The sequence below is a fragment of the Mchenga conophoros genome, linkage group LG2 (assembly GCF_057382185.1).
Source record: "Mchenga conophoros isolate Kocher_MC1m ecotype Shallow Benthic linkage group LG2, M_conophoros_male_GT1.1, whole genome shotgun sequence".
NCBI classification, from domain to species: Eukaryota; Metazoa; Chordata; class Actinopteri; order Cichliformes; family Cichlidae; genus Mchenga; species Mchenga conophoros.
The window spans coordinates 10,677,721-10,692,006 of record NC_140527.1 but is presented as its reverse complement, the minus strand read 5'-3'; the positions used below and the strand labels follow the sequence as shown (position 1 = coordinate 10,692,006).

The following is a 14,286-nucleotide window of genomic DNA, read 5'->3' as shown; positions in this document are numbered from 1 at the left end:
TGTATAAATCTGGCTGTATTAACTGACTTAGGCCTTAGTGCCAAGGACCTGGAGACCAGTCACTGATAGGTAAAACTTGCCTAAATGGCTGGAGAGCGGTTGCTGGGGTTAATGATTGTTACATCTTTAGGGAAAAAACCTTGAAGGGAAACTCTTTCTGTTTCCACTTTTCACAGCTTCACCAGCTTGGTGAGTATTTTGTGAATGTCTGCAGAGAAGTTTGTGTCTTCCATGCAAACTATGGATGACTGCAGCTTTCTGCTGGCAACCAAAGCGAGGTTTTTGGTGCAGGACCCTCTTAGCGACTGACTGCCAGCAACCTCCAGTCACCACTTGCCAGCCGGGAATGCACATTTTTCCTATCACTTGGTTGCCAGGGTGTCACCAATCAGGCTACAGACCTTGGTGACTGAGATTATGAGTTTGCTGCAGTATACAGTAATAGTCCAGTAACGTTGTAATCTGCTCAGTAAACTGGACCAAATGTACAGCGAGTCAGTTTACATAGCAACAACTTTGTATGAACCTGAACAGTTTTTTTCAAAATTTTTAAATTAAGTAATCACTCAGTTCATGTTTGCATAAAATTTTAGCCATCATAACATTTGAATAAATTGGTGCATATTTGGAGTAAAATAGTTGGTGTAAATCTGGAAAAGACGGGCCTAGCTACCTAGGTGTGCAGTTTTGGAGGTGGAGATTAAACTGAGTTATCTATAAAATAAAAAGAGCCAAATGTGCAAAAAGTTTATCTAGAAGTGGTTTGAGAAACTGATAACTTTAAAATCAGTTTAAATATGTGGTAAATTGGGTTAAATTGGGTGCACACTGTTAAGATGTTTAAAAAATAGGTAAAAAATGGTGTAAACCTTAATGTAAAGTGTACACATGTGTGGTGAGTTGGTGCAAATCTGAAAATAAAATTGACAATGTTAACCTGATAGAGTGTGTATAGTAATCTGGGTCATCTTTAGAGTAATCTGGGTCATCTTTAGAGTAAACTGGGCAAAACCAGCAACAGCTCAGAGTGGAACTTGTTTAAATGTTTAGTAGACTGATTTTCAAACTGTTAAGATGTTATTAAAAAGTTAAAAATGGAATAAACAGGTTTAAATGTTTGTTGGATTGGTTTACACAGTGAGCAGAAAACTCAGTTTGTACCATTCAGTTGAACTTGAAGCAGTTAAAACAAGAACAGGTCTGACATTTTCGACCTTGCATCCGCCTCCTGCTCTGCCGTTTATCTCTCCCGCTTTTTCAGCCAGACTTGAGTATCTGTGAACTTCCCTTTTGCTCTCACTTTTTATCGAGCTCACTTCCCCCTGCGAGATTCCGTCGATACGAGCTTCATTTCCATAACGACGGCTGGCTGTCGGCGTCTCTGAGCTTCAGTCATTATGTGATTGAGTGCGATTATTAACCAGCTTTCCCCCTGATGGATGTTGTGTTTCCATTCACTAATGAGTGAGGCATCAGAGACTGCCTCGCTGTTTCTAACACGCGCTCCGTGTTTCTCTGCCTCCATGGCCCCAGGTGAGGTCGTCTTTATGGGCGTCCCCATTGATTTGTCTACCTGGATGCTGCACCTTTGGGTGTAGCACCTGCTGCAGGATGTTACCCTCTAATGTTTTTTTTAAATAGAGACATTCTCTGGGTTTCTTCGGGTCTTAAAGTAGTTAGGTTTTCTAGGAAAACCTGAAAACCTGAAAAGACATGAAATAGTCAGTATTTACATTAAACTGAGCTTGTTTTAGACCTTAAAAGTCTGATATCTAGTCATTCTTTCCCCCCCCTCATAAATCTTGAAGAATGCAGCAAAAATGAAAGAAATGAATGCCCTTGGTAGTGAATTCTAGGCCTCATCATCCTACTTTTTGCTGATATCCTTCTCATGTTGGTCAGTATGTTGATGAAACTGGTATTAGATCTGATTTGAGCCTATGTTTAGGTTTTAAACCTGCCTAAAACTCTGAAAAAGAAACATTATGCTCTCACTGCTTGAGTTGTTGGTTACTAACAGATTTATATTTTATATACATTTAACAGTCATGTAGAAAAAAACCTTTTTCATGCACTTTAATCATACAAGAACCACCGAACTCAGAAATTGTCACTGAGATAGTGACAGTGACAGAGCATCACTCTGTCCAGTTACGCGCTACACTAATGGCGTCACAGCTTTGTTATTCAAGCATGAAAACAAATCCCAGCCTAAGTAACTGAATGTTTTAGTCCCTTCATCCTGTAAACCTGGAGAACATCCAGCCAGGATGCTACAGCATCAGTGCAAAATACAGCACATGTGCAGCGGATGCACTAATTTGAAGAAAGTACATGTAAATGTTAAAATGAGGGACCCTCAGTCTGAACAGTTTAAGTTACTAGTTACAGAGAAAACATCACAAACTCTCAAAAGTTTTGAGCTTTTGGGTTTGCAGTGGTGCAGATTTCCATCTGAGTGTTTGTGAAACACATTTCTGGATTATCTGTGGTGTGATTTGGTTTGTTCCTGGATTATCGCAGATTAAATTCTGGATTTTTATTCAGTTACTGAGTTGGAACTGGGTTTGGTGGTATCTGTTTTTCTGGAAGCCGCTCTGGGACACTGTCAGGTTCCTTCACTGTGTGTTTGAGCTCTGACCTCGCCATCATATTACCGATTCACATTAGCCCTTCTTAAACTGATCTCTGCCATCACAAAGCAGCGAGAAGCAGTGAGAAGCAGGCGCTGCAGCGGCGGCAGCCAGGTTGGCACTGCGGCATTGCCAGCAGGCTCCCAGAGGCTCGCCAGCTCCGGGCCGCTCGCCTCGCCTCGGCTCGCCTCGCCTCGTTGGCTGCCAGGCTTCGGGCGATGCTGAGGAAAACCTGCTGCCGCGCTCACAGAGGAAGGTGGCGTCCAGGCCGGGCTGGAGCGAATCAGCGGGCCTGGCGGCTGCTGTGGTTTTCCAAGCCTTTGGGTAATTACAACACTTGCCCTTTGAAAGCGAGCCCTGCATCCCCAGCCCGTCCCACTCTGTGTTATCTGGATGCTGTGATCCTAGTGACGCAGTGGGAATCGCTGTTTATTTTCTTTCTGTGTGTGTGTGTGAGAGAGAGAGATAGCAGCACCGACATGCCTGGACAAACCTTCTCTTTGTGGCTTAAGTAGATTCCACTTGTGGTGACGTCTGAAGTGGCAAGGAGGAGCAGCCAGCGGTAATGATGCTTGTGTGGCCTGTCTGAGGCTCGCCGGCCAAACTGGCTCCTGTGGCTCCAATGTTTTTGGTGACCTGAGAGAGAGAGTGTGTGTGTGTACGTGTACGACCAGTCTCTCTCTGCAGCAGGGACGAGCTCTCGCCGCCAAATGAGTGACAGCAGCAACACCACACACACTGTTTGTTTTATTTTAGCCACACACACACACACTCATCCCCTCTCAGGTCTGTGTGTGTTGTTCCTCGCAGTCATTAGCCGGCCGTGGTGTTAGCCTGTTTGCGGCCCGGGGGGAAACGTCATTAGGGTGATATTGTGGACGCTCAGCCAAGGTTTGTTTTCGTCTTTGGAAAGGGGCCCCAGGTCCCTGGAGGGGCCCCGGCAGTGCTCCTGGGGTCCAGTTTGTTTATAACACTTCTTTGGCAGTTTGGAGGAGGTTGTCACCACAGCAGCACCAGTGGGTTTCCAATGCTAATTGGTCTCCTGGAACTTTCACTAATGGCTCCAAGTAGCTGGGGGAATAAATTATTGTGGCGCGTTCTATGGCAACAGTCACACGTCCATACAGAGACACAAACACGGCACTCGGTTTATGATTTTTCTGTACTTAGAGATCAAACGGTGTGATAAATGATTCATAAAGCGACTCATTTGGCATTCGCAGCCTCGATTTGACGCTTGTTTGTCAAATGGCAATTTGATTCAGGACAGCATGGGGCGAACGCAGGACGTCACGGGTCATATGCAATATGATTAATTTTTAAGAATTACCGGAAGATATGTTAATGACCCTCGCAGCGATAAGAGAAAAGCATTGTGCAGAGCAGCTTGTCAGAAGGAAGAAAATTAGATCTTGTGTCGGGATCGTGTTGTTATTTTAATGATAGATGGATCGCTTGTGTCAGATTTTTTTATATTTGCATTTCAGAAAGCTCGAGCTCGCCATTGTAAATTAATTTTGACAAATATCTGAACGTTTCTGTCTCATTGTTGACTGAAAAATGTCCTCTGAGGCGGAGAAACTGGGAGTGATACCGAGCTGCAGCTTAAAAGTACGCTGAGCTTAAATGTAACAAAAAGTGCAGCATTTAAATGTTTTTGTACTGAATGTGAAGCTTATGTTAAAGTTTCAGTCCACTGGAATATAAGTTATGCAAACATAAACTGAGTGATTACAACAGGGATCTCAAAAATAAGGCCCGGGGCCCAGAATTGGCCTGCACAACACTCCAATTTGGTCCACTGGACGGCTTTGAAAAATGCAAAGATCTGAAGGAGAATTATTTTAGACGTTTATCTGTATTTTCATAATTTTTATAGCTTCTGTTGCTGATAATGACAGGAATGGTCTGTTTGATGGTCTGTTGTCCGATAAACATCATTGTTCACATTCCTCATGTCATTATGTCCTAACACAGCGGTCCCCAACCTTTTTTGTGCTACGGATCGGTTTATGTTCCACAATATTTTCGCGGACTGGCCTTTAAGGTGTCGCGGATAAATACAACAAAATAAAACCAGTAACAGTACCAAAAAAAGGAATATTATTCATAACACACGGGAAAAGACCCAGGGAAACCGAGTTAACGATAAAAATGATTAAAAAAATAACGCTAAAAACCCTGAAATCATAAATTTCACACCCGAGCCTCAACTCTCGCAGCCAAACGACTCACGGGCCAGTACTGGTCCATGGCCTGGGGGTTGGGGTTTGCTGTTCTAGCAGATGATTTGTGTTTATTTTTACATGAAATGGTCAAGGTCACGTTTATTTCTATAGTACATTTAAAAGAACCAAAGCCAAAGTGCTTCACAGGCAGGAAAAAAGAGAAAAAAAACCTGAAAACTGAAACAATTACAAGATGCTGAGGTTTGGCTTGAATTAAAGACAGCAGAAATCAGTCTTCAATAAACATTTACATGCAGAAACATTTGGGGCGGTTCTAATATATAATTCCAGTATTCCAGAGACTTGGCGCAAAAGATCAGTCAGCTAAATGGTAACCCATTTACTCTCTTAAAAATAATCAATAAGCCAACAAGGTGAAGCTAAAACCGGAGTAACACGTTCTCATCTCAGATGCATCATCTCATCTGAGCTAAACGTCGAGCAGTGGGGTTTTGTCTTCCCAAATCAAAAGCATGACTGACTCTTTCCAAGACAGTATGAGGAAGATTGGCCCCTCAACCCAAGTGGAAGCAAAAAGTTTTTACATGTTTATCAACATGCAATGTGTTAGTAAGAACACGTAAATTCATCCCTGTTGTGAAATTCAAAGATCGGACTCCACATTTGTTGTTGTCTTCAGATCTCAGAAATACTTCAGTTTGATTTTTAAACGTGTGCCGCGGTTCCATCTGCCTCTCGGCTCTTTTAATTAATTAAATATGAAAGTATTTATTCATACTGTGTAGTCGTTGTTGCATGTAAAACACTTTGTGTCGCCTTGTTGTTGAAAGGTGCTCTACAAATAAACTGGCCTTGCTCGGCCTCCCCTCTGATTGGTAGAGGTTGAACATGAAGCCTGAGAGGAACGCCTGCAGGCACTGCTCAGGGCAGTAGAAACACTTTAACATCCTCTGCATGTTTTCATGAAAAATAAAAATATTCACAGTCAATATCCTCAAAAAAAAGACACATGAGTGAACGCCACAAATGTTATTCATTATTTCTGTTGATTTACTGACTGTTTATTAAAAACTTATTTTGCTGGTTTAGTTTGAACTCTGAGTCCTAAATCGACTTTGTCCACCTTTTGTAGTAATTAATACCAACTACAAATGAAAACAACAACACATTCCTCTGAAAAAATAATACTATAAATGGCACATTAAAGTTTTGTAAACCCAATCAGCTCTGCAGCAACTCTCCTGCAGTTTGTATTTGCAGCTGATCAGCTTCCAGCCCAAGCAGCTTCACCCCGTTGAAGGCTGCATGAGAGGTCACTGAAGCGTCCTTCTTCTCATTTCTCGCTCCTAACCCTAACCCTAATAGGGCAGCTTTGCCTCTCACTTTAAGACTTTAAGACTCTCTAAAAAAAACTCACCTCGCTCTGATTGGCCAAGTTCTGGAAGCCTCCAGAAGAGCAGCACACAGTGCTTTGAGAGCTACACTCTTGGCTTTTGTGAAATGTTTAAATATTAAAGAGACGGGATGGCGACACCACCCTGTCCTCATCCCCAGGCCATCACATAGCGCGGCCCTTAGTGCCATGGTTACGAACACGGTGTGAAGCGTCAGGATGCCGGGATATCCAATTACAACCTTTCACCACGTAACGATGTCATTCAGCCTGTCCTCGTCCCAGGGGCGTGGCTTTGCACATGTGCAAACCTGGCCGTCGTCCCTGTGGCCATATAGACGGAGTGACACGTGAGGGTGAACAGATTTAACCACAATCTTTCCAAAGCGTAGTCACTGTATTGTATTTTTACCCTGTTTTGTCTTTTTTCTTATAGAATTATTTTAATATTTAAACCTGATGGTGGTTTTTGGCCTGATTCTTTGATCTTGTCCGTCCCATAACATCTGCATCACATTATAAATAAATTTGATTGGATATCAATATTCAGATCAGTCAGTACTGATGTACTTTGTTACATCCCCCACCTGACTGCACACCTCATGATGCATTCACTGATGGCCTCCAGCCGTCAGGACATTTGGACGCTTCGTCATTCAGACAGTTTCCTGCAGTTTCAGTGTGTAAACGTCTGCAGCGGCGTCTCATCCGTCCATCCATCTGATGGATATTAATGTGCCGGGCTCAGCCGACTGCTGTTCTACATGCCACACTGACCCACCACACCAAAAGCCTCATTTAGCTCCACCCGCCCCCCACCCTGCAGAGCTGAAGTAGAAATCCAGCGCTCCCTCCGGATGCCTGCACAGACTCTGGACGGGCTACTGGCTCGTTTAATTTTGGAGTCTGCGGCCGCTTGGATGAAACACCGGCCGCTTCGCCCTCTGGCTACCTGGACGGCTGTTTGGCGAGGCGCCCTTCGGTTGGCTGGCTGGTAGTCAGGGCGATGGCACCGGGGAGGGTGGGGGTGCTTCCATTGCTGGGTATCATCCAACTGTTAGTGACCTTGGCTTGGACCCCACCCAGCTGGACTCAGCTGTGTGTCTGTCTGTGTGTGTGTATCTGACACCAACTTGCTTTTCAAAATAAAAGTTTTTTCCGGATAGCTGGGTGGATTTATTTTAGAAGCAGATTATTAACTAATAATATATATATATATTTAAAAATCTATATTTTTTTCACAAATTTGGTTGAAACTACAGATAAAGTTAGAAGTCACTTTAGTTAATTTAAAGACAACTTATTTTCTCAACATCCCCTGCAATTAAGCTTCATTCTTGAATATGGTTTGAATTATTTTATTTCCCTGTTCTCTCTTTTGTGACTCATGTTCAGCAATTTGTGAAAAACCTGAAACTGAATTTGCATTTTTTTAACACTACTGGTGAGCTGAGCTCAGCGAGCTGTGAATGTGAAGATCACTGATGGTTTTACACATTTTTAAAGGTTAGAGAGGCTCATTGACCTGCACCTGTTTTGGGTAATGTTTAAATCTGTTGCTTTTTCAAGTCGTGTTAACTCAGTGTGTCCTTTCCTTTCACAGCCGGTGTTGTGACAAGAAGAGCTGTGGAAATCGCAATGAGACGCCCTCTGACCCCGTCATCATCGACAGGTAGGAACTGTTCTGATTTTCTTTCTGCTGCTGTGTCTGGTTCAAGTTTCTGGCTCAGTTTGTGATGCTCATGAACATCAGGAGTGATCGCACAGTGAGGAGTCTGGCGTTTATGATTGGACATTGGTTTAGCCTCCTGCTTGCGATCGCGAATCGTTTCTTTGACGTCTAATTGCACGGTCGGCGTAAAGCTGGCTGTTGCCGAGTATAAATGGAGGGAATCAGTTGTTTGATTATCTCTAGTTGCTGCAAGTGAACGCAGCGCAGTGCAAACTGCAGGTCAGGGTTACTCCTATCCAGCAAACAGGATTAAATACACTTTTGGTTTATTTGCTTCTCACTGTGAATGTCTTACTTCTCATTCATCAATAGCAGCCATCAGTTAGGCTGATTTTTTGAGAGTCAATCTAACTTCAGTCCCGTTTTTTCCCCAGAAATCTGCATCTCTCCGCCTTCAGCAAAAGTTTGAGTTGTTGTTGTAATTGTTTGTGTATGCAGGATATTAAACTCGGCCCACTTGTCTCGGTCCTTTCGTGTGGAAATCATGTGGTAATGTACGAATGAGGCTTGGGTGGGATTATGGTGTTAAAATACCAATCTTTCTGTTTTTGTAAAGGGAGAAAAAAACTTCTACGGGACACATCTTTCTAAAATGGGTTAGACCTAGCACTGATGGATTAGTCCTCACAGGGTTAAAGTTATAGATGGATGCTACATTTAGTGCTTGTATTATTGTGCACTGCTCAGACATGCTGCCAGAGGACAGTAGTTACAGCTAAAACGCTGCGCTGAGCTCAGCGAGCTGTGAAACATGGCGACTGTTTGATAAAGGTGAGCTAGCCAACATGGACGACGCTGTGCCAGAAAGCTGTGGCTAACAACGATGGACTAATTACCTCTAAATAAACAAAACTAGCATAATTTTCTTAACGATGTATCTGATATTGTTTAAATTTCATATTAATCTCGCTCGACAACCAAGAATCCTTGCAACTGACCCATCGTATTATTGTGATGCTTTGCATCTCTAAAGCACAACTTGTCCTGCAGTGGAAGAATTTTTGAGCAAAAAAAGTCTTAAAGACGTAAATGTTGCTGTGGAGGAAGGATCAAAGATGTGACTTTCACCCTGGAGACTGGGGTTTGTGTCCCTCAAAACCAGAAATAGATGTATGTATTTCTAGACTTGGAGCTTGTTATGTTTTCAGATTGGAAAAAAATTGTTTTTGGTGGAATTTGGTTTGTTAGATGTCTGTTAGGTCCCTTAAAATACAACATTCACCACATATTAAAAAGAATTTATGGCAGAAATGAGATGGTCAGTTCTCTACTGTTTTTACAGATTCTGCTTAAGTAAAGAATATCTTACATTTTTATTCAGAAAGTAAATTGTGAAAGTGGCAAATGAAAACCCCATGTAGTGGTGCGTTTAAGGACACCGACGTTTAAGAACTGATAGCTGAACGTTCAGCAGAAAAAGAAGCTTTAAAAAGAATAACGTGAAACTTTTTGTGAGGCGATTTTTATGCAAATTAGCCTGCAGGGAGGTAAGGTTAAGATCACATAAAATGTTTGCATGTATGAACCTCTCGCACATGTTGATGCAATCCAGCTGTGCTCTCTGTGCAGCTGTTGCTGGCATCAGTCGGATTTCTTTTGTTTCTTTCCTGCTTCTTCTGTTTTTTTGGTGTCTCACTTCTTTCTCACCTCTCGCTTCCGGCACGAGACGCCGCCGTGTGAATCGTTTAATCAACACCAGCAACAGCAAAATAACATTTACATGCTGCAGTACGAGTGCGAACTGGCGGCTGATCACAGGCTTCGGTTCGCGGCGTCTGCAGCTCTTTAAGACCTAAAGAGGTCCGGTAACGCTCCTTTTCTTTTATTCTTATCCATGAAAACTTACAGCTGGGAAACACTGACCCAAAAATGTGATTCAGTGCATGTCAATAAATTCATGCCCTCGGAAAAATACGTTTTTTTTGTTTTTTTTTTCTGATTTTAAAACAGCAGCCGTGATTCCTTAATTTATTTTTCATCCAATGCCACATTAAAAAAAAAACAACCCACATCCAATCAGGCGCTCACAACTGCCAGCATCACAATCCTTTATTAACCCGGCGCTCGTCCTCACCGTCTAATCCCTCCGCCCTCGGTGTCCTTGGAGTCGGCGGCTGTCCGTCACAACGCCTGGCTGCAATTGGTCGGGTCGCAGTGGTGGGAGCCAGTGACCTCAGAAGAGGTCAGGGGGGAGGACGGAGGGGGGGAGGGGGGCCAGGACCAAGTCCATGTTGGCTCGTTAGAGAGGCCTTGGACCTCAGCCACACACATGCACACACACACAAATACAGGTGATACACACTTCCATAGTGTGTGAGCTCTGAGACACACATTTATAAGAGAAAACACACAAGTACACCCACAGTGACACTGACACACACACACACACTGCTGTGTCCTCTCACCTCAGACTCTGTGTGTGTATGTGTGTGTGTGTTTAAAGGCTTTGTCACCTCTCCGTGTGTTTTGTCACACATGTGAAGGACTCTAAATGTGTCCACCCAAACCTCAGGGTGAAATCTAAGTCCTGGTTCAGACTTCTGCATTGACTCTTTGCAGAGCCGATGATGTAACATATCTAAATGTCCGGCGCCATTGGCAGCGTTCTTGCTCGTGCGTGGCGTTACTCGTCTTGTGGTCATGTCCCGTTGTTTTATATCTCGAGCCAACCACGATACAAACAAAATAAAATCTTTGCTCTATGTTGTGGTCTGGTCTTTAGAAGATATTTTTCCTCCAAGTTTTTCCACTTTGTATATTCTGATACCTTCATCACCCTCCTTCCAGGAATTTGCTGCCACCTGTGAGTCCTAGAAGAATAGAATAATCCTTTAATTGTCCCACCAGGGGAAATTTGGTTGTAACAGCAGAAAAAAAGCACATGTACAAACAGAACAGGACACAGAACAGAAACAGCAAAAAAAAAAAAAGACATCATGGACAATAGTTACGAAAACAGAGTACAGATAAAAATGGGAAACCCAGGTTGTAGTGTGCAGACAGAGCAGGGTACTGGAAGATGTTTAAATAATTAAGAATATTTAGAATATTCAGAAAAAGTACAGATTGTGCATTGTACCTGTGCACAATCCTTAAATTGATGCTATGATTATCATTGCTCATTTCAAGGCGGTGATTTTTATTCTGTCACTAATAAATTCAAAAACTGCAGCGAATTTCCAGAGAAGTGCACGTCAGATTACAGTGTAGGGTTTCAGAGTGGTCTGTGGTGACGCACTGAAGCATTAAGTGCAGCCCTTCTAGAAGCAAGTTTTGACACTCAGCCTCTGGGCACTTACTTTGGACGGGGAGAGACCCTAAACTTCAAGGTCAGAGGTCACAAACAAATCGGGGTAACAAAACACTTTTATTGTAGGATCTTTACAATAAAAAAGAGCTTCAGTGGATTGTTGCTGTGATTTTCTTTTATGATGAATCAAGCTAATGTTAGCCAGCTAGCTGATAAACTTATCGGCCAACATTAGCCAGAATTCCAATTTCTTCTAATAAAGCCTATTTGAACCAAATAGGAATTTAACCAGTGGAATCTGAGCTTTATTTCTCCCAGTGAATGTTAGTATCTATCAGTATGTGCTGGAAAGTTAGCTTCCCATTCCTTGAATTACTGATTGTCTTCCAGTTCAGGTCACTTGGAGATTAAAAAGGTGGAAAAAGTGACTGGACACTCGCAGGTTCCTCTGATCTCAAAATCCTAAACTTATACTGTAATCACAGGATCCCAAATCTGTCACATCTGTTATTTTTAAAGTTAAAAAATCCAGTGAAAGGAGATTGTTTCACCCAGATCAGAAGTCCTGTGAAAATATCAGTCCTGTGTGAATCGGCATCGCTGATTTTGGTCTGTTCATTTCTTATGTTGGTTTTCTTCTGCCTTTTTCCCGAGGCTGTAATAGTTTTAACATTTTGGGTGCAAATCCCTGAGGTTCATGGAAATCTATTATTAGAAAGAGTGACTCCATTAGAAGAGCCAAAACTCGAAGGACGATGACATGGTGATCACAGATGCTGGTAGATTCACGTAAAACACACACGCTATCTTTTGCGAAACACAGACATGGACGTATAATTTCTAAATCACATGACGTCCCCTGGTTCTGTGACATCCTGACAAACTCTGGAAAATTATTTTCTATTTCCTGGATGTTTCTCTGCAGCCTGACCGCTTTAATTAGGACAGGACACTGATACTAGTCCACTAACCCAGGGAATACACGCACACACACACACACATATGTGTGCAGACACACTGTCAGTCGTCTGCTGTGATTTACTGGAGCTTCGTTTGTCTCTGCATTTCAGCGCCTGTTAAAAAATGCAGGGATTTATTACTGTGACCCCCCTCTAACACACACACACACACACACCTTTCACTGGGGTGGTGGTGATGGTGCTTTAGTGTGTTTTTAGTGACCCATCATGCAAATGATGTAGCTACAGTAAAGCAGTTTAATGCTCAGAATCCACGTCTCACTGAAGTAAATCAAACGCTCCCACTCTTCTTGTTTTATGAGGAAACGTGTCTTTTCATGTTTTTTTTCTTCGTTTGCTTTGTCTTCACGCCTTTCTCTCGACCTTTTGTCTCCCTTCATGCCTCCATCACCTGTGAATAAAGCAGGCGAACGCCTCCTGCCTGGACCTCCTCGCTGCTGGGTCACTGTAACGTTTCACTGCCTGCAGGTTTTTGTGTTCGTATTTGCTAAGTTTAAAAAGACAAGTTTGTGAAAAATGCATAAAAATATATTCTAATAAAGTTGGTAGACTGCTCCTTAAATCTGGTCTGAACCTGAAGCTCGGTGTCAGCTGTGTGTGTGTGTGTGTGAGTGAATATAAATGTGCGGTGATGCGCCTCTCAGAGGTCGCTTTGTTTCCTTCGTTTACGGTTAATGGGTGAATCCTGCCGAGGCAGCAGAAAGCGGCGCTGACGGATCGCCGTAACACCGCTGCTATTACACGCTAATATTGCAATTAGATGGGTGGCCAAGTTGCCCGAGCGGGGCAATAAATTGCCGTAGAGTGTCAAAATGTACGAGGAGGCCGGGCTCTAATTACCCAGAGCGCACCTCTTCACCCGCCCGCGCCTCTGTCCTCCCCCTCCTCTTCAACCGTTTGACCATCGCCCTCCCCCGTTAATGGTCGGGCCTTACATGGAGGTCGTGACCCCCCCCTCATCTGCACTTGTTCCTCTACAGCCATTTGCAGCTTTGATGTCATCTGTAGAGAGGTGAGTTTAGGGTGATGGAGAGCGACCTTTGACCTCCACAGAGGAAGAGGTGTTCTTTACAGCTCCATGACTTTGTCTTCTTCAGCTGATGTGCAGATGCACTCTTAGGAGCACAAACTCCTCCTCCTCCCCTTCCTCCTCCTCGCCTATCTGCCGAAATACCCAGAGTAATGAGTGAAAAGGTTCAGAATAAGCTTGGAGTTTTTTGTGGAAAGTGTTTTACTTCATCTGCGTGCCGACTGCTTTGAGAATTAATCATCATTTGCACAAAGAAACTCCTGCGCAGCATCTTTGTCTCACAGTTAAGATGCTTTATCGTCTCACGGGAGCTGAAATCCCAGCAAGGCTGCGGTGAGGAGAGGAAGGCTTGATTTAAGGAGGTGCTTCAGGAGGAAACTAAAGGAATTAGTCAGACGTTGTAAAAGAGGCCACTCGTGCTGCTTTTACTGTTTTCTTTATTCACGTGACATCACGCTGCATGGTCACGGAGTCGGATCACATGGTTTTGCAGTCATATCTTCTCACTCTTGTGATGTCATTGATGAAGGAGGAGGAGCCATGAGCTGAATTCCTGAACACATAAAGACAGTTTGCTGTTCTTTAGTTTGGTTACAATCTCTTTGCTCCTATTGGTTGGCATCACCACATGATGATGAGTTGAGATGAAACCACTGAACGTTCTCAAAGTTTCAGTTCCTCCAACCCAAAATTTTCAAGTCACGCAGTCAGTTTGTGGGGACCAAAAAGACCAAAGTCTCATAACCTAAACCATCAAACTTCAGGATGACAGTCGGTGTGCTGTCCGCTGAAGTGATGGAAACACCAAAGAGTGCATTTTGGTGAATAATTCAGTCTGAACATCTCGCCACCTGCTGCAGCGTCTGACCACCATCTATATTTTACAACCCTATATTTTTGTGGTTTGTCAACCGCAAACACACAGACTTCCCTCAAATCCACGCCGAGCCCCACTGAGGTGCCGCCCTGGAAATCCAGCAAGTCCTAAAACAACTGAGCTGAGCCTCACTGGGGGTATTTAATATATAATGTTTTTCCTCGGTTCCAAAATGCAGATGGGAGGTTTGAGCCAAAACCTA

At 43.3% G+C, this 14,286-nt stretch overlaps 1 protein-coding gene across 3 annotated transcripts in view; it reads left to right on the top strand.

The window, feature by feature from the left end:
* LOC146581718 (transcription factor COE3) overlaps nucleotides 1-14,286 on the top strand; it is a 141,958-nt gene that overhangs the window by 30,901 nt on the left and 96,771 nt on the right. For all 3 annotated transcript variants that reach the window (XM_085286148.1, XM_085286138.1, XM_085286155.1), the window contains exon 6: nucleotides 7,819-7,887. In XM_085286148.1, the coding sequence (XP_085142274.1) occupies nucleotides 7,819-7,887 (69 nt within the window). The remainder of the gene's footprint in view (nucleotides 1-7,818; nucleotides 7,888-14,286) is intronic.